General features: G+C 41.2%; 2 protein-coding genes across 4 annotated transcripts; one reads left to right on the top strand and one right to left on the bottom strand.

The window, feature by feature from the left end:
• Window positions 1-337: 337 nt before the first annotated feature.
• Window positions 338-7,259, bottom strand: hspd1 (heat shock 60 protein 1). The gene is made up of 11 exons (XM_030080858.1): window positions 7,129-7,259; window positions 5,608-5,783; window positions 5,177-5,512; window positions 4,932-5,027; window positions 4,404-4,497; window positions 4,113-4,281; window positions 3,725-3,824; window positions 3,365-3,610; window positions 2,407-2,581; window positions 2,059-2,237; window positions 338-1,249 (listed from the first exon to the last, which is right to left on the bottom strand). Exons 2-11 carry the CDS (start codon window positions 5,779-5,781, stop codon window positions 1,085-1,087), a joined length of 1,734 nt encoding a protein of 577 aa, XP_029936718.1. The 5' UTR covers window positions 5,782-5,783; window positions 7,129-7,259; the 3' UTR covers window positions 338-1,084.
• An 804-nt stretch (window positions 7,260-8,063) lies between these two features.
• Window positions 8,064-20,102, top strand: LOC115379983 (MOB-like protein phocein). Of its 3 annotated transcripts, XM_030080984.1 has the most exons (9): window positions 8,064-8,380; window positions 11,326-11,481; window positions 14,662-14,724; window positions 15,629-15,729; window positions 15,853-15,895; window positions 16,882-16,968; window positions 17,299-17,378; window positions 17,465-17,576; window positions 18,726-20,102. In XM_030080984.1, exons 1-9 carry the CDS (start codon window positions 8,378-8,380, stop codon window positions 18,858-18,860), a joined length of 780 nt encoding a protein of 259 aa, XP_029936844.1. In that variant the 5' UTR covers window positions 8,064-8,377; the 3' UTR covers window positions 18,861-20,102. The 3 variants fall into 3 exon arrangements, with proteins under 3 accessions (XP_029936844.1, XP_029936843.1, XP_029936842.1); XM_030080982.1 differs by lacking the exons at window positions 8,064-8,380; window positions 11,326-11,481 and adding an exon at window positions 13,770-13,905; XM_030080983.1 differs by lacking the exons at window positions 14,662-14,724; window positions 15,629-15,729; window positions 15,853-15,895; ... (2 more) ...; window positions 17,465-17,576; window positions 18,726-20,102 and adding exons at window positions 11,995-12,084; window positions 12,192-12,423 and having other exon boundaries at window positions 8,094-8,380.
• The last annotated feature ends 156 nt before the right edge of the window (window positions 20,103-20,258 follow it).

Below are 20,258 nucleotides of genomic sequence, written 5' to 3'. Positions count from 1 at the left end.
TCTCCTTCCAGTGGCATTCAACGCAAGTGTGATTGTCCAGTCAATGAGATGAAAAAGGACAACTGCTGCAAAATGTTGAAAAATACTCCTTGAAAAGACCCACTGCTCTGCACAAGACATCTCCGTAAACATTATTTTACTTTGCACTGGTTTTCAACAGGCCCCTAATGAATACTTAATACTAAATGAGGCACTCTTTGCCCAAATCATGCCGTAAGATAGGAGGCTGAAGCAGTGGGACATAATCTAGACAAGGGTCCTTTTTCTGTCACCAGATGAACACTACAGAATCAGTATCATTGTCACTTCAAAGAGAAAGTCACAGAAAATGCTCACAGTCTGCAAGAAAATTGGTTTAATTAACTCAGTGAATGGTTTAGGTTTTAACCCACTCAAAACATTAACTGGGTAAAACCATGCAGATATAAAAAAAACAATGAGAATTAACAAAACATTACAACAAAAGTAAATGACAGTGACACATTCCTGGCTTGGCTAGGTTTCTTTTCTCCACTGATCCCCTCCTCTCTTTGTAGTAATAAACATCATCTTTAATAAGTACACTATGTTAGTTTCTGTCAAGTCTCATTTCCATAAATCACAGACCATTTTTAATAAGTACTAGCCCATAGAATATCAAGATGCTATAACCAGCATTTGCATTATTCTTTTTGTTGAGCATTTTACATTTTGAACAACATGAGTATTGTGTGCATGATGATAGTTTGTTGGACAGGGCAGAGGTGTGAACAGGGTTCTGGTGCAGCCACAGGGATCGCTGGGCTCCCATCCACAGCAACTGAGCAGACTGGATGTATGGGTGGGCCGGGAGAGGAATGGGACGGAGAAGTGCCGGGTCAGGCGAGGCTGGCTCTTCCAGAAACCAGTAGAGAGAGGGACTAGGCAGAATCATGAGAAGTAATGGGTTTCATGAATCATTTGCAGCTCCAACAAACTCATGGCCAGTCAGTTTTGGGCGAGTTTTGGTGGAGGGGTGGCGGAGTCTGGGGAGGATCGTTTGCCACTCGGCCACCTCCAGCACCACTCTGCCTATTAGTCTGTACAGCACTTCAGGAGGGCTGGCTTAGAAACCCATGCCACCCATGCCGCCCATGCCTCCCATCCCGCCCATGCCGCCCATGCCTCCCGGCATCTCCTTCTCCTCCTTGGGGATCTCTGTTACTACAGCCTCAGCAGTGGAAAGCAGGGAGGCGACTCCTGCAGCATCTAGTAGTGCTGTCCTCACCACCTGTAGAGGGAGACAAAAGAGGTCGGGTGAGTTTTACAACAATTCTGTAATGAACCACAGGGGGGCAGCAGAGGTCTAAATTTGGGCAATCCACGTGGGGAGAGTGAACACTATTCTTCCCTGAAAGACAGAAGCCATGTGTTAAATTATTTTTTTCCAGCAGGATGTGTAGGGACGAGTTATCGCTCTTACAACGTTCGGGCTTGTTCCCAACTCAGAACTTCAAATCAAACCAGATTTGCCTGTTCAATGTGACGATCTGATGTTTCATTTGTTTAATTTATAGACTTTCTGAAAATCAGAAAATGCACTGTCAAGCGTTTCAGTCTTGTTAGACCACATTAATAACGCAATAAAGCAATCATAATCAAAAAGATTTATCATACAACAATTTTGAGCATTTTAAATCTATACAATTCATGAAGATGGCATAACAGTTTGATTGCCAGCCACTCTGAATAGCCAGAGTTCATTGCTATTGTGACACAGTCAGAATAATAAGACAGCATACAGATACTTCTGAATAAATGAAGCTCTTAAATTATTTTTATTTGTGTTAGCGTTTTTGTGTGATTGTTTTGTTTAATTTTAACATTTATATTAGATGACTTGACATGTGCTCCACACAGTGTATATTGCCACCTCATGTGTATTCTGCAGTGGGGTGACTGATATTGGTAGCATGGAGAAAGAGTGAGAGATTTTTAAAAAGATTTTTAAGGATGTGACCAGTCTCCTCATTGCACAAATTCTATTGGTTGTTGTCCGCTGTTGCTTTCACTGTGTGTCCAAAATGTCTTTGCACATACCTTGGTGGGGTCAATGATGCCTTTCTCCACCATGTTGACGTACTCTCCCTGCAGAGCATCGTAGCCCAGCTCAGCTCCTCCCTGCAGGATCTTCTCCACTACTAATGAGCCCTCCACACCTGCATTTTTAGCGATGGTCATGGCAGGGATACGGAGAGCCTTCCTGATGATCTCCACACCTGATGGGAACAAAGAAGAGACGATAAGAAATCAGACTAATCCTACTTCTACTCAAATGTACGAGATATATTCTGTTGGGGGGGGAAAAAAAGGAGTAAACTGCAAATCAGTAGGATTTTGTGTTTTTTTCTGCAACTTTTTTTTGCATGCGTTTGGTGGTCTACTCACCAATCTTCTGGTCCTGGTTGGCAGGTTTGATGGCGTCGAGGGCAGGGATGCAACGTAGCAAGGCACAGCCTCCGCCGGGTACGATGCCCTCTTCTACAGCCGCCCGCGTGGCATTCAGAGCGTCTGTCACACGGTCCTTCTTCTCATTCACCTCCACATCACTTGTTCCTCCAATCTATAATAGATTACAGGCGTCACTTAACTTTGCTCCTCCACGATAAGACAATAGTGATCGTGAATTAGTGCCATCTTCAAATCAGTTCCTTGATGTCTGCGATCTGTTTGCCTCAGTTTATGAGGAAACAGGTGAAACTCACAGGATAATAAGTTAGGTGTCACTGACAGGGACTTTATGCCTCATATCCATAATGGCGCTAAAACTGCCTTTTTCACCTGAGAAACATTTCCTAAGTCAGAACAATGACAAAGAGAGATGCAAGATGACAAAGAGAAAATGCACTCATTTTATTATGAGTAGGCCTGACTATTGAAGCTGTCCTTGCTGGAGTGCCCAAAAAGACCTTGGGCAGTTATAAGTTACAGACTGCTGCCACTGGAGTTTTAACCACTCCTGTTATAAAATCCATTCATCGCTTCCCTAACAATTTTTAGATTGTTTTGTGAGTTTTTAAAGCTCTGCATCATCTTGCTTCTATGTTTTGCCAACCCCTGTCAGACATATCTGTGCCAGAGCCCCAAGGTCCTGTGACTCTCTCCTTTTACTTGTTCCCAGAATGAAAGCCTATGGTGAGGCTGCTTTTAGCTTTTATGGTCCCTGTAGCTATCTATATTCATCCCCCTCCAAATTTGTGTTGTGAAGTGCACTGCATTCAGTTGTATAAAAATGTGCTATAAAAATAACCCTGGACTGAACCGAGGGACATGTAGCAATCCTGTCATCTCTAGATATTGATGATCAACAGTTCCATCTCTTCTTCTTACAGCCTGCTCTCCTCACCTTGAGAACAGCGACTCCGTCAGACAGCTTGGCCAGCCTCTCATTGAGTTTCTCCTTCTCGTAGTCACTGGTGGTGTTCTCCAGCTGCTCAATGATCTCCGCTGCCCGCTTCTCGATGGCGGCCGAGCTGCCCCCTCCCTTAAGCAGCATGGTGTCATCCTTGGTCACCTGCACCTCACCAACCTTGCCAAAGTCATGAGGTTGGATGTCTTCCAGGGCCAGGCCAAGAGCCTCATCACCAAACACCTGAAGAGAGGCAGGGACAATGATTTTATTGTCACATGCTCTGTTAAGTTATATCAAAATTATATACTATAGCCCGGTAATTCCGAGTTTGTCAGGAGATAAGAGTGGACTTACAGTGCCTCCAGTGGCAATGGCCATGTCCGTCAGCTGGTTTTTCCTGTTGTCTCCAAAGCCTGGAGCCTTGACTGCCACCACCTGGAGCCCAACCTTCAGCCTGCAAATAAAGACATTCATTTTGCCTTCCATCACATCAAACAATGCAGACTTTCTATGAACGGCGTTTACCTTAAACAAGACCTAAAGGGCTTTTTGGACAGCACACTATCTCAATTATAGTTTTGTGTTTTAAACAAAAACATATTCAGCAGTGCTACGCCCTCTTTTAAAATCTGTTACCAAGTAATTGTGTTCTAGTACATCTTAAAATGATCAATTCAGCAGGAAATGTTACTAACAAACACTAATTCTTTAAGTAGGACCCGTAAGCAGACACTGAATGTACCTGTTGAGAACCAGGGTACTCAGGGCCTCTCCATCCACATCCTCGGCCACAATGACCAGGGGTTTGCGGTGCTGGTTTGCGATCTCCAGGGCAGGTACGATGCTCTGGACACTGGAGATCTTCTTCTCACTCAGCAGCAGGTAGGCATCTTGGAACTCACACTTCTGACCTGGTGGGACAAAGAAAGAGCAGGTTAAACATGGTACCTGACACATTTTCTGATACATCTCAAAGCCACTCTCCAGCGTGTACAGTACAGGTTGTGCAGGTGGCCAACATGAGCACCTTTACCTTTGGCTGTGTTGATGAAGTAGGGAGAGATGTAACCACGATCGAACTTCAGACCCTCGATGATCTCCAGCTCATCGTGCAACGTCTTCCCGTCCTGAGATGTAAAGCACGCATTAATTACATCAACTCACATAATAACAAAGACAGCAGATTCTGTTCTCTAGCTGTATTCAAATGGATCTTATAATTATTGAACTCTTAACTCCAGCAAAACACATACACTATAGAGAAATGCTGTCGTCTGCTGAGACACTTTTAATTTTTAAATGCAATATTTTAGTGCAATACAAAATGTTTTAAGAACAATATATATATTTTCATAGTATTTATTTTAGTTTCATACTTATTGGATATGTGCTTACTATCTGTCTTTAATTGTCTTATTAATTGCTCTAACCAGGGGGAGCACTCCTAATTTCGTTGTACTTGTACGATGACAATAACAGCTTTCCACTATTCTATTCTATTCAGTGATCTTTGGACAGTAAGAGTCTTATTTTCGACGGCAACTGAAATGCTGACGCTCACCTTGACAGTGATGACTCCCTTGCGGCCCACTTTCTTCATGGCATTGGAAATGATGTTGCCAATCTCTTCATCTCCATTGGCTGAGATGGTAGCGACCTGAAAGACAGTAAGATAATAAATTCTACTTTCAGTGTTGCATTCGGATTAAATACATCACCCTTTCCGAATATTAAATATATATAATAATGTTCTAACAGTTTTGATTGGATTAATTCATCATCCGCCGGAGCATTATTGATATTTACTTGTGCAATCTCCTCTGGGGTTGTGACTGGCTTGGAGAGCTTCTTCAGCTCACTGATGACCGTCTCCACAGCCAACATGACACCGCGGCGGATCTCCACCGGGTTGGCGCCTTTGCTGATGGTGTCAAAGCCCTCCTTGGCGATGGCACGTGCCAAGACGGTGGCGGTGGTAGTGCCGTCACCAGCCTCCTCATTGGTGTTGTTAGCCACATCCTGCACCAGCTTGGCACCGATGTTCTTGTACTTGTCCTTCAGGTCGATGCTCTTGGCCACCGTCACACCGTCCTTGGTGACCTTTGGGCTGCCCCAGCTCTGCTCGATAATGACTGTGCGGCCCTGGAGGAGACGCAAGAAGAGGCGTTGGGATGAGAGAAATAGCTAAGTGAGAGGAAAGCAGGTTCAAGGTGGTGAGTGGGTGACACCTGCCTTACCTTTGGGCCCATGGTAACAGCCACAGCATCAGCCAACAGATCCACTCCCTGCAGCATGAGGGCGCGGGCATCAGCTCCAAACTTTACATCCTTAGCGTAGGCTCGTGTGAGGTGAGGGGCCAGAGCCCTGCACACTGGCCTCACCTGCCTCATGACTGTCGGTAAACGAAACATCTCTGAGGTGAAGAAAAGAGACAGAGGGAAATTTAATCAGATATGTCTGAGGCCACGCGTCCTAAACCAAGGCAGCGCGAGTCAAATCTTCATATTAGAGGAGGGGCTGGACAAATGTGTCAAGAATCGGGGTAGCCACTGAAATTAGATGCATGTGATTGTAGATATATTCTGATGTGCACTCAACCATTCATCAAGTTACACTCTTCCCCTCCCCCCGATGTTACCAAGGACAAAGTTAGCATGTGAGAATGGTTAACTTTGCCCCTAGTGGTGACCAATGGCACTCACTGCAGGACCTTCAACCAGTGAATGAATGAACATCCTCTTATGAATAGCGAAACATCCCTGCAATCTCCAAATGCAAGACACACTTACAAAGTGATATAACTCCAGTGAAGAGTTAAACCATCTTCCGCAGTCATGAAAGTGTTAATAATGCCGCTTTTAATTTAAAACTTGCAAAATACCTTCAACCCTCATGCAATACCTGCAATAAAATGCATAATCATCTACGTGGAGTACATTATAGAGTCAATTTTATGTATTTGTATTACATGACATTTGCTGTCATCCCAAGGCCCTGAGGACAAACTGTCAACCTTAAACATCTATGCTTCCAAGATGTGCCAATTCAAACACTGCTGTATTTATACCTGGGATCGACTGACAGTATAATTAGTAGATCAATAAGTAAGAATCAAGAGGTATTTGCAGCTGATCTGATCTCGATCATTATTGGATTATCAGATTATTTGATGTAACCCCAAACTGGTTCCTGGTTCCCCCCACGTGTGCTCTCCAGGTCGTGCGTCACAAGGTCAAATTGTAAGAGCATGTGCGGAACTGCCTCTACAAACCCCGCTCTGTGAAAGCGGCAGCTATTCTTGCATCATGATAAATAAAATATGATAATAATTTTTAAAAAGTACTCTCACTGGTACCTGCAAGCGATTGAAATGTCTATTCCCCATTGTCACCCAGGTTGACAACACAATACAGACAGTTTTTTGCGCAGAAAATCACTTAAAGGTCCGTTCAGTGCAGACACGACATGACACCCATAACCCGCTGCCATAATTCAATTAAATGTTAATCGCATATAAAAATGATAGCTACCGAGCTAGCCGGCTAAACAGTTTCTGCAGCAACATTTATCTCGTATAACTTACGTGCCCTTGTCGTTGAGGAATAAGAAAATTAGCCCGCTAGCTACGAACAAGCGAAGCTACCATGCCTTCAAAGTGTTGCGTTAAACCTCACCGGGCGGTAGATAATGACTCGGATATTTAAAACCAAGTAAAGCAGGAGGCTGTAGGTGGTTTTAAAGGAAATGTCCGTACTTACTTGTGAGTTTGAAGGCTAGCAGGTGGTACAATTTGCACGTCTGGCGCTCTGAATGATATAACGTGTGGAGGACAGGACAGCGGTGTGGAGCGACTGATTCTTCGAGACGGGGCGGCACATGGCCTATCACATCCGGGTAATTTACCGGTGCGCGCCCCGGACCATGAATAAAAGCAAAATTAAAGACGGATTTTTTTTTTTTTTTTTAAATTAATTTCTCCCCTTTATTTGAGTAAATTCAAGTCCACGAAGTATACATGTTTCTATTTTTTTTTAAATATGTCAGTGCAAAAATTATATAGCAATAAATTACCATGAACAAATAACAGAATGTATGCTATGAAAAAAAAAAATCAGGGTCTGTTAATTAAGTGGAGGAAACTTTGAAATGTCAAAATACTCTTACAGTTGTTCGCAAAATTTGAAAAAAAAAAAAAAAAAAATAGGAGTAATTTGTAAGTACTTGTTAGTCTTCAGTCTTTGTCTATTTTTTTTTTTTTTTTTTGAAAATTATTCTGTTAGTAAGTACTTTGAAAGCAACCAACACACACATGTTCAACAGTTTCACAATCACAAAAAATAAATCTGTTGATTATTATAATAAGTTTAATCAGGGCCAAAACCACCATTTCAGCATTGGGGGGGACAGACATTTTGAGAATGCCTGAACATTGAATTGCTAATATATTCCAGCAATATTTTTTGGGGGGGACATTTTTGGAGTGCCTGAACATTGGGGGGGACTCGTACCTCTCAATGTATATGGGCGTTTGGGCCTTGAGTTTAATCGTGAAGCCACTTTAAAAAAAAAAAAAAAAAAAATGTATAAACTATGCGTCATTGCTCGTTCCGGGGCAGCCTGTTCCAGAATTTTCGTAAGCGCTATTGGAGGAAAAAAAACATCGAGGTCAAAGTTGACATTGTGCAACACTGCTGCCAGTTGCAATGGCGTGAAAACACCCCCCAAAAAAATCACCATAAATGATCATCTCGCCCAATAAAAACATATCGTGTTCACGCGTTACAAGTGCACGGGTTTCAGTGGTTATTATGACTGAAAGTGAGAGCAAAAACTAGATAAAAATCTGCGGTGAACGGTCATCGACCAAGTTCAGGGTGACGCAGTGCGCATGCGCGGAGCCGTTCTGGATATTTCCTCACGTGGGGAGTCTCTCCTTCAGTGTGTCAGCTCCACGCCGACCCTACACCTCCGTCTCCCTCTCTCTCTCTCTCACACACACACGCAGACATGGTAAGATAATTTCTCATTAATTACGAAGTGAAACTCCAGTGTGCTTTAAAACAGTCACCCGGTCCGCTAATTAGCTCTGTCCAGCTGTCATGCCTGAGTTAGCGCTAGCAGCTAGGCTAATGTTGTGTTGTCTGCCGGTAATGTGGCTCCATCGACAAGGTCAAGCTGCAAGAGAACGAATCAAAAGTGACATTTAATTGCTTTTACTAAGAAATGTCTTTTTTTGTATATATAAATGATGCGTTATGTAAACCTGCGCTGCGCTCCACGGTGTCCTCATGCTAAACTTACAGGTGTAGCGACTCTTATTATCTAACCAAATGTTTCCCAAGGCTTTAATTTTATTATGTTATTATTATGCAGTTGGTTAGATCGTGTTAATAATGTTCAGCCTCATGTGTTGGGATACCTAACCTAGCATTCCAGATGTCATATAGCTTACTAGTCTGAAGAATGAATGGAAGTGAATGGAGTGATTGCAGCCTCATGAAATGGCTCTGTCTAAATACCGACAATGTGAAGTCACTGTATTATTTCAGTGGTTTTCTGTCGGTGTGATTACTTACTACACTGTGCATGTCCTTGCACGTTGGAGGGGAAAAGTAATCGCCCACTGGCTGCGATGCCTTTCCCCCCCCCTAGTATGGCGAAGTCATGACCAAACTGACCTGCATTGATTTTCCTAATCCTAGCCATAACCAATTTATCACTAACCTCAGCCTTAACCTTTAATTCTAACCCTAACCTTCATCAGTAAACCAAAATGAAAACTTGAATGACTTCGCCATCCTAGGGGGGAAAAAAATTTGCTACTGGCTTCAGACACTTCCGGTTTCCGCTTACGTTCACGTTGACCTCACGACGTCAGGTCAAACATGACCACATGCTGGGCTTTTGAATGATTTTCTTAACTTAATTTCCCTTTGTCTGAAATTAAATTAATTTCACTTAATTTAATGGAAAATGGATGATTCCAGTTGAATTGGACTGCTGCATTAGAAGAAATTAATAATAATAGTGTAGAGCAGGATATAAATGATAATATAACCAATGGGGTTTGCAGATGTAAACCGACAATTCCCTTTTTTTTTTATTAAGTAGTTTCACGTCGTGATGAATATTTTTTCCTCCGGCGTGTTTAATCATCACTGCCTCGTTACATCCTGCAGAGTCCTGGGATGAGAACATAGATAAACTAGATCAACAAGCCTTGAGCGTTATCTCCTCGTGCTGGAAACCTTGAGGCGTTTGAATGTTTCATCACCGGGCAAGGTTATCAACATACTGCTTTGAGAGTGTGTACAGATCATAGACACTTCGTCGGAGTTGCACGCTGCGGCAACTTCCAGAAACTTCCAAGATGCTCCTGATAGTGGTTAGAGAGTCAACAGATTAAACATTCACCTGGGTTAGTCCAGTGACCTTAACCCCACCCACCCGCTCTCAATATCTGCTGACTCTGGCCAGTCAACTAACTGCAGTTGGGACCCCTCCTTCTCCCCATCCACCCGCCCACCCCCACACACACTTTTTCTCTGCCAGCGACCTTCATCCAAGGTCAAGTGTACATCTGCTGCTATCACACTGCTGGCTACTCTTACAAATCCCTTGCCGTTCCTCGTTGTTGTATTTACAGACTTCACACTTTTGAGATTTAACCTTCAAATTTACTTTTTTAAAATCATTTGGAGTCAATTTGACCCCAGCAATTGAAACCTCTGGACAATGATTATAATACTGATTGTTTCCAACGTTTTTGTGCCTTGCTGACGACCTAAATAGCCGTTTTAAATATAACTTACATTAACTTTCAGTGGTTTTGGCGCGACTACAGGTGTGGTTGTGTTTGGTTAGGGCCCTTAAAGCAGAGGGATGTTTTTTTGAAGATTATAAATGACATTTTATGGTTCCTTGGGTTCCTCAGCTGAAACAAATGTGTGTAAAATATTTATTTCTTATGTTTTACACTGCTAAAATGGCCTTGCGTCAAATAGACTCCAGAGAAACACCAAAGTGTACAGGACATTGAAAACACATTAATTTTATATGCACCCATGTCCTCATTAAATTAGGAAAATTTAATATGAAATATGAAGCCAAAAAGAAAAAAAAAGGGTTAATCATGTGTTTAGAAATATTGAATGGTTACAACTTGAGCCCAAAGATAATAGGAGAGTTAATGGCGTAATGAAGACTTAATGAAGGAATGTTCCTCTTAAATGTGTTTATTACAGTAATTGACTGTATAAAGGCTGTCTCTGTCCAGTGGCTGCTCCCTAATTGTGCAGATGCTGTTCTGACTTAAAATCTGAAAACGAGCCTCCCTCTCTTCCTTCTTTTTCTTCTTTCTGCTTCGTTCAGAGCAGCCACAACTCTTGAGTAGTCAGGCTTGTATTTTAACAACAAGTTTTATACTTTATGACTGATTAACCACAACCTGAGCTCGGATTGTGTCACGTGTTTTTAATAGATGGATGAATGTGGAAATGTTTTAGCTTTGTAATTACTCTGTAAGAAGAAGAAGAAAAAAAAAGAACAAAAATCATATGTAAAGAGAAGGAGGGGGGTCCTTGGTATTTGTGAGTGGTGGCATGTTGCGAAACCCACCCTGTCTTCATGGGGGTCTTTTTACTTTGGACTGTGTGTTGCACAAGAGTGACAAGGTGCTTCAGCTTTACTCTGTTGATTCATGACAGCCCTCTAGTGGTCGTATTTGGTTACTACAGCAAATGAGCAGATTTTTTTTTTCTTCAAATGGTGTCATGAAGAAGAAAATATTGTTTCTTAGTCATTGATGGTCTGTTTTAAAGACCCCACAAAATAGTCCAGTCAATTTTACTTTCTTAATTTTATGTAGTTCCTGCTTAAACAGGATGAGTCAGCCTGTTTTAACCTCATCCCCCCTCTCTCTTTCTCTCTCTCTGTCCTTCTCTCATTGCTTACAGGCCTTTAGAAAATTCCTGCCCATGTTCGACCGGGTGCTTGTGGAGCGCTTGGCGGCAGAGACGGTGACGAAGGGTGGCATCATGCTGCCAGAGAAGTCGCAGGGCAAAGTGCTGCAGGCCACAGTGGTGGCAGTAGGACCCGGCTCAGTCAATCAGGTAGTGACTATTTCTCACCTCGTTACTAAGGCGTGCATATACATTAGGCAAATACAAGTCTGACTGGTCTGCCTGCTACATGTAAATATTTCAATTTGTTCTTGTCAGTTGGTATAGGCAAAAATCAATTCACTTAAATATTGCAATTCTTTTTTTTTATGATCTTTTAAATTGATTACTGATTTGAATGAATTTTAAAGTAAAGATATGGTATCACATGAAACTAGACGAACTAAGAAATCTTCACTGTGGCGAGACCATTTTTTCAAACTTGACGTCACTGTATAAAATGACATACCGCGACCTTTAGGATAATCAAAGCCTCAAGAAACTTTACACACACAAACTAGAGGATACTCCAGAAAGCACCCAAGTATCATGATAGTATCAAATTGCGAAAAATATAAGTGTATCGTCCCAACTCCACTGGTCAGATGAAGGATGAAGAGTGTAATGGACACTTTCTTTAATTTGTTTTTTTTTTTGTTTTGTTTTGTTTTTTACTCTCACCAGAAAGGTAACTTGCAGCCAATGAGCGTTAAGGTTGGAGAGAAGGTCCTCCTCCCAGAGTACGGTGGAACTAAAGTCATCCTGGACAACAAGGTACGGTACAGCTGACTTTTAGTTTTTATCCTCTCATACTTTTTTGCATTCCCAGAACTCTTGTTGTGTTCTTGGTTTAATTTCTCCTCTCCTCTTCTGCTCTCTAGGACTATTTCCTGTTCCGCGATGCAGATATCCTGGGAAAATATGTAGATTAAGTCTTTTTTTTTTTTTTTTTTTTTTTTTGCTGTAGAACATGTAAAGTTCCTATCCATCCCTGAAGAGAAGAGATACGGTCGCCTCATACACATGTCTGTTTTCTTTTTTCTATGTCATTCAATTGTAAATAATTCTAATCATGTTTTTGTTACAATAATAAAAGTGAACTGTTGAATGCCGCCTGTTGCCTCATGATTCAGTGCTGCTCCTGGAAATTACAAGAAAGATGTTGGATAATAAAGTACAGGGGTACAGTAGAGGGTAAACCCTTATAATCCTAGTTTAACCTTCATTTTTTAGGCTTGGAGGGCCTCCACATCTTTTCCTTGCATAAATCTATCATAGGACATTCATAGTTTACAACAGTTGATAGTATTATACCAAGTTATGTAAGAAAAGAGACTTTTAGCCTCGTTTGATTTAAATCTGTCACTGGAGGAAAGTGGCCGCCTGCGTTTATAAGAAATTTAATTTTCTGAATTCATTTTTATGTTGGTTTTCCAGGTAATGATTGTAGCTGGAGCTTCTGTTTTTACTGCGTTTTAGCTGAAATCACGTTTTTTTGTTTGTATAAGTACTAAGTTAATGTGATGTGTGTGTGTGTGTGTTTTTATTTTAAAATTTAAATTTAATTTAAAAATAAGAATCAGAAATACTTCATTGATCCCTGAGGGGAAATTGGGTTACTTACAAAATTCAAATTCTCAAGAGAAGAAGTTTAAAAAAAAAAAAAAATATATATATATATATATATGAGAAATATGTGACTTTCGAAATTTGTAACAAAACTATGTGCATTATATAAATGTATATAGATGAAGTATACTTACATATACCATATATGCACAGGGATATTGCACTGTTGAACTGTTGTCAAGTCCTACAGGTCATTTTATTTTAATTTTGTAAGTGCACAACATCTTTTCAGTTAGTTTTTATGTCATTTAACTAAAATGTTTTTTTCACACCTAGTTTTAGCTTTTAGTGAAGTTTTAGTTAATTATAATAACTTTTGTAAATCTTTACGTCTTCAAGTCATAAACAAAGAAGATAAAGTCCAAGAAAAATACAGAAAAAGAAACATACCTAACAATAACTAAATAAATAAATATATATATTTTTTAAAAAACCTATTGCTTGCCACATTAATTGTTTTGATGTTTTTTTGTCTGTTTGTTTGTTTGTTTGTTTGTTTGTTTTTTGAGGAAGAAATCGCGGACATGCATTGGTCCATTTCCTTCATGAACACAGTATTTTTTCATTTGTAAATTTGGATTTGTAAAATTAAACTATTAATTAAGAAAAAATGCGTTCATCATCATCATCAGCATCAGCATCAGCATCATCACTACAAACACAGCAGCCGAATATAATGTTCGTCTAGGAGAGTGAAATCTGTGTGTGTGTGTGTGTGTGTGTGTGTGTGTGTGTGTGTGTGTGTGTGTGTGTGTGTGTGTGTGTGTGTGTGAGTGAGAGAGAGAGAGAGAGAGAGAGAGAGAGAGAGAGTGCGTGCGTGCTCGTGCTCGTGCTCCAATCACATCCGTGTCTCGCTCTCCGCCGGTACAACACAGCGCCTCAGAAGCATCCGGGTATTCTGTCGAGATGGTCATGGCGGAGGGTACTGCAGTTCTCAGGAGGAATCGGCCTGGAACCAAGGCAAAGGTACGCTCCCTCGCTTCCTAAACACCAGAAAACCACCCTGAACCAACCCGGCGAGCACATCCACCTGTCTGGCTCTCATTACCGCCTCGTCTTTTATCGACACCCGGCTCACAGACAGCATAAAGGAAGGGCCTCGCCTGGAGATAGACAGCTGACTCGGGCTCCGTCTATTTCCAGGAGCGTAGCAGCTATCTCGCTTGACTTGTGTATTGTTTATGCCGCGCTTTTAAGACATAAAACCCGCTTTGCAGAATCATTTTTAAAAAGCCCTCTAGTCTATAAAGTTGATGCTTAGTATCCAAACACAGCCGCGGCCAAACGAAGCCCCTCTTGTCTCATTTGACGTTACAGGAAATGGTCTCGTCCCAGCTAACTTGCTATTCCCCCCTCCTCTATAGCCGTTAGCAATGTAACTCAACCTAGCTAGCTAGATAAACTAATAACAGATAAACTCTGCTGACTTCAGCTTTAGGCTTTGTGCTGAACATGTAACACTAAAACTTCACTTATTTAGCAAAACTCACTCGCTGACGCTGCTAGCTATTGTGAGGCTTTTGCTCGTCTCCAAACGTGAGTTAATTATCTTTATATTTTCCTCCAGTCGTGTGTTTCTTCAGATATTACACGGTGACAGAGACATTCAGCCTCATTCACATTAATGTTGGTTTACGTCAGCTGGTATTTAGCGGCAGGCATGTCACTACGCTGGCCGGGTCAGCTGAGTGTCGACTAAATTTGCCCTTCCTCCATTCTTAGGATTTCTACAACTGGCCGGATGAATCATTTGAGGAGATGGACAGCACCCTGGCTGTCCAACAGGTGTGTTTGCATGATATATATGTGTATGTGTATGTGTGTGTGACAGAGAAGAGGGGGTGGGGTCAGCCTGTGTGTCCTCACCCCTCTACTCTTTTTTTTTTTTTTTTTTACCTTGGGCCAAGAGGCATGATAGAAAAATCTTGAAACAAATTTGTGCAACATTTCCCTTCAGTGTTGGTTATTTGAAATAGATTTATTATTGTATAGCAAGGAAATATCTTGCCATAAATCTGTACACACATCCCTACATCATATGACATGGTAACTATAAGCGGTGGGACTCACCAGAGGCCCCACAATACGATGTTATCACAATACTTAAGTCACCATATAACTGTACTGTGTTTTTAAACATTTTTCAATGTGCTGAGTATTGGGATAACAAGTTGTGATTATATTGCCATTTATCAACCTTTTTTTCAAATGCAAATTATGTCGCCAAGGGAAAAACTTAATAAAGATATAGTTTTCATTCTGTGCATCTCATTTCAAGCATGATACAATATTGATAGTTTGCATCCGTGTATTGATATTGCCACTTAAAATATTGCAATACTATACTGTATGATTTTTTTCCCCCCACCTCTAGTAGTTATCAGGCCTGTGGCAATATATCATGGGACAGTGTATTGTGAGGCAAAAAACTAGCAGTGTTCCCCCCGGTAGCCGGTGTCATGTCTAAGTAGTGAGACATATCTTTCTTTGCTGATTCACACTTCATTTGAGGGAAGTCTGAACTGGAGCTGATCCATCATCGAGTGTGTTTTGTTGTAATTTCCAATATTGTGACAGTGTCATATTGTGAGCCCTGTACAGTGTATCAGAGAAATTCATAAACTAAACGTATGATTACACCCCTACTGATGATGCTTTTTGGTCTTGATCTTTCTGTCTCTTGTTACAGTACATTCAGCAGAACATTCGGTCGGACTGCTCCAACATCGACAAGATCCTGGAGCCTCCAGAGGGCCAGGACGAGGGCGTGTGGAAGTACGAGCACCTCAGGTACAGAGACGACCATCATTACTATCTTGATAGCTTATGTGCACATTTTATTAAATCATACGCTCATATTGTCTTTTTTTTCTGTGCTCTGTCTCTTGTTGTCTCTGTGTGTCTCAACTGTAGGCAGTTCTGCCTGGAGCTCAATGGATTAGCAGTTAAATTGCAAGTAAGTGTGCTCCACCCACCAGAGTGTCTCTTATTTTAGGACACTGGGCAGTTAGGTCCTGCTGTCTCAAAGTTTAATGAGTGTTAAGTGTAAGGAACTGGGTGATAACTTCAAATTTAAGGTCTTAAAGGAAGGCAGCACTACCAGTCAACTAAAACAATCCATGTGCCGCTCATCGTTTGCTCTGTGCTCTCTGTTAACTCTGTATTTTACTCCTGTTATTGTCCAAAGTAAGACGATTACTCCAAAAATGAAATGTTTTGTATCATTTTCAGTTTTATTGTTTATATTCTACGGCACATTTATTCATGGGTTAAAACATACAGTACAACTAACTTAAAATAAACCCTGTAGCAACAGTTTGTGTAGCAGCTATTTCCATGGAGTAATCACTCACTGGCCTCCTCCACAGTGCATAGGCAATATGTCACACTCCCTGAGCCCTGAGGGAAGATTAATTAAATTTAGCCGATAGAGGTTAGTAGTTTAGTGCTTGTGGCAGACTACATGAATTATTTTGATGTATGTTGTCACTTCTACTCAGGCAAGTGTCCTAAAACTGATAACTTGTATCAGCAACATAGCTGAAGGTGACAATACTCTGAACCTGTAACACATTTGTTGAAGGGGAAAAAAAACAAATCCATGTATACCTATACCATTCCTGGCCAATTTCCATTGTTTCTGCAGATAGCAGTGCAATTGCATTGGGGTTACAATGGAATCTGATAGCAGAAAAAGTAATATCTCCCACATCAGTGGGAAATGTCGGGGTTTGGTGTCAGTCCCTCAAAGTTAAAACAACTGTAGACCAAAAATGTAAATCACAACAGTGAATCACAAAATAACTCATGGTATACAATACATGTCACAGGTTGATATATAAGATTGTAAAGCTACATGAGAGTGGATTTATTCCTTTGTTTTTAAGGAAGATGTCTTTAAAGTAGGATTAACAAAATGTCTCTCTTCCTCTGTGCCCTCAGAGTGAGTGCCACCCAGACACCTGCACCCAGATGACAGCCACAGAGCAGTGGATCTTTCTATGTGCTGCCCACAAGACGCCCAAAGAGGTCAGTCCTGTCCCTCTGCTCAGCTGCTGCTTAAAGGCCATTCTGGGTCATCATCATGTTCTCATGTGTTTTCTGTTAGAGGGTTGTGGTTCACTCTAAAGTTACTCTGTTTACTGCAAGCATTATGTATTTTTGAGATTAAGGATACTGCCTGTCACCTCAAAAGGCTACTATCAACAACATAAATGTCACCCTTCTCTGGAGCATGATTTATTTGGGTTTGGTTTCATGTGAGGCAACTCCTAATTCATGTTTTCTCCTACTTGTACAGTAAGCCGTCTTTGTTTTTTATGTTTTGTTTTGTTTGTTTTCCCCTTGCTATGTCCTCAGTGCCCTGCCATCGACTACACCAGGCACACGCTGGACGGAGCTGCCTGCCTTCTCAACAGCAACAAATACTTCCCCAGCAGGTCAGTCACCGTGGGAATAATATGGAATTAAATTGGACTTGTTGTGAAGAAAACCAAGATCATGCAACTGCTGTTTGTGTCCCCAGGGTTAGCATCAAGGAGTCGTCGGTGGCCAAGCTAGGCTCTGTCTGCCGTCGTATCTATAGGATATTCTCTCACGCTTACTTCCATCACCGTCAGATATTTGATAAGTATGAGGTGAGTTTCCTTGGCCCGAGAGCTAAAATGAAGTCCCAAGACAGTTCTTATAAATCCTAAATACATTATTTTATCCCCCATGGTGTGCCACTGATGAATAGAAAGCTCTCTTGAGATCTGCATATTATTCCCTAAAATCCAAGCTTAATCTCAAGGGTACGAGAGCTTGTAGTCAACTATGATTTTCTTGCAGTAGTCTCACATTACTTGGGAATGGGAATGAAGGCTTGTAAACAGGATAAGTAGATGAGATTAGAGTAGCCAAACTTAAAATATCCTCATTTTGGAAAATTTTTCATCTTAAAAGAACAGGTACAGCTGTCAGCAATTATTTCAACAGTTATTTCAACATTCATTGCACAATTAATTACATGATTAGCTGATGGAGCAAGACTGAACCTGTAACTGCTTCTGATGAGGAGGTGGCATCTTCTGTCATCAGTCTGTGAATGTGTATGTGAAAGGGGGGGCGTGAGTCATACATTGCAAAGTGCTTTGAGTGGTTGGTAGAACTAGAAAAGCACTTTATAAAGGTAGTCCATTTACCATTTAGGGTAATAATTGTGAAGATATTGCAAGGATGACGTTGTTTCAGAAGAAGCTTACACACACAAGAGATTATTGACCAAACAATCACAAGTAATGTGGATATGATGACCAAGCAGGTAGAGGCGAATAACAGCGACAACAGTACAATAAGTTGAAGAAAGTGCATCCTTGTAGTACAGCCTTTAAAACCAGGAAAAGAGAGCAGTTCTGCCATATCACAGTATAACAATATCCCAAACCATAGATGATGTACTGTATTACATTAATAGAATAGAATTCCTTTATTGCCATAACATACAAAATACAACGAAATTGTAGCAATCTCTTGGTCTTGGTTTTGCATTATGTCATTAGTTAGTTTTGGTTTGGTTTTGGTTCAAGTCTGGGAGACATCAAGCCAACGTTTTGTGTCAGCTCACGTCTCTCACTAAAAGTTCTGCTAATTATACCTGCCTCGCTGAACATGAGTGGCTTTGCATCATTCAAGGTTTGAGCCCTGTTTACTTAAAACTACTTTTAGACCAGAGAATGGACCAGAGAATGTCCAAAGTACAGGATAAAGTGTTTGTTAATTCACTCTGTGTGTTTGTGTGTGTGCAGAATGAAACGTTCCTGTGTCACCGGTTCACACGTTTCGTAATGAAGTACAACCTGATGTCCAAGGACAACCTGATCGTCCCCATTCTGGAAGAGGAAGTGCAGAACACCTCATCGGCTGGGGAGAGCGAGGCCTAAGATACAACTGCTGCCATAAGGGAGACACGTGCACGCACACACACAAACAACACGCACACGCACACACTCACATTGAAATGAAATTTTACACACACTACAGAGGAGATTCATTCAAGTTACCGGCATTCAAACACCTCCACATACAGCACACACACTCAAACACACTACAGTGTATTATGGCTCCTGTCCAGCAGCGCTGTTTATGTCCCTCCTCCTTAGTCACCTGTGTGTGTCTCAAAGGACGTAAGGTTTTAGGTTATTGGGTTCAGAGTCCAGCCATGCCTGCAAAGGGATGAGATGGGATTTTCCACTTTTGCAGCCTTCTCTGTCCACTGAGATTCACACTCGTGTCTACGCCACAGGGCAGATGCAGTCGTCTCTGGATTCAGCCGTGCTCTCACACTACTCCTGTAGGGAAATATTTGCTTTAATCTTTTGAGCAGCTGGATTTGCAAACCTATGTAATCATGGTGATCTGTGTTGTTGACAAAAGGCACACACTGACAGCCGCCCCCCCCTCTTGTATATAACCCCACCTCCCTGTCTTTTAATTCACTATCATGTTTTCTGATGGTGCTTCACTTTTTCTGTTTCTCTGTCTTCCCTGTTGCTTCTGTTTTCTATCTGCTTGTGTTGCTTACCAGCTGGTTTGGGGGTATCCCATGGAATGGATCACTAAATTAGCCTGCTGACTTCAAAATGCTATAAAAAAAAACACATAACATAGACGTGGCTTGTGTAGTAGTGATCAAAGAAACTTAAAACCTAGCTTTTGTAAGTGTACTAGCAGTAAGTTATGCTATTTCTCTCTCTATATGGCCTCTGAAATGTTATTTCAGAATATTTAGGAAGGTTTGTTGGCTAACTCTCTGATCCTGCTTTGTGACATGCCCCCATTTTAATACTATGTAAAATGTTTCTGATGTTCCCTTTTCCTTGATGTAATATTAACTGATGTAACATGACCTGATTGGCAAAAGCTGCACTGCTCAAAGCCAGTTTTTCCTGGTTCAAAGTGTTTCAGAAAAGAAAATACTGCAAGGAAGGGTGGAACATAGGCTACATTTTCAGTGTTGGAGCACAACCTCCTTTTTCCTCTTACCCTCCCCCTCATTAAGTTATTTTGTGGGAGGAGTCTTGTCTATCCGACCCACTTTTTATTTTTTTAAATGGACTAAAAATTTTGTTACTGTCGACATTTTCATGATGTCTGTTAATAAAAAAAAATAATCTGTTACCCAGCTGGTTGTGTTGGCATGTTTCATATTAAAGAACATTAAATTTCAGCTGCTGTTGCAGTCATGAAGTGTGAAACTTGTCCGTGGCAAAGGGAAGGGGTGGACTCGTACTGGATAATGAATAAAAGATATACATCATAAGTATGAATAGAGAAAATGA

Source organism: Myripristis murdjan, chromosome 21 (assembly GCF_902150065.1).
Source record: "Myripristis murdjan chromosome 21, fMyrMur1.1, whole genome shotgun sequence".
NCBI lineage: Eukaryota > Metazoa > Chordata > Actinopteri > Holocentriformes > Holocentridae > Myripristis > Myripristis murdjan.
This window is presented reverse-complemented; position numbering and strand designations above follow the sequence as displayed.

What these genes read in the sequence shown, in the direction of transcription:
- hspd1 (XM_030080858.1), bottom strand. Translation starts at nt 5,781, where the DNA reads ATGTTTCGTTTACCGACAGTCATGAGGCAGGTGAGGCCAGTGTGCAGG. An exon ending in CAACCAGGACCAGAAGATTG is followed by an intron (nt 2,238 to 2,406) that starts GTGAGTAGACCA and finishes TGTTCCCATCAG; the next exon opens with GTGTGGAGATCATCAGGAAG. An exon ending in GCATCATTGACCCCACCAAG is followed by an intron (nt 1,250 to 2,058) that starts GTATGTGCAAAG and finishes CTCCCTCTACAG; the next exon opens with GTGGTGAGGACAGCACTACT.
- LOC115379983 (XM_030080984.1), top strand. An exon ending in CCCACAAGACGCCCAAAGAG is followed by an intron (nt 16,969 to 17,298) that starts GTCAGTCCTGTC and finishes CTATGTCCTCAG; the next exon opens with TGCCCTGCCATCGACTACAC. An exon ending in AGATATTTGATAAGTATGAG is followed by an intron (nt 17,577 to 18,725) that starts GTGAGTTTCCTT and finishes GTGTGTGTGCAG; the next exon opens with AATGAAACGTTCCTGTGTCA.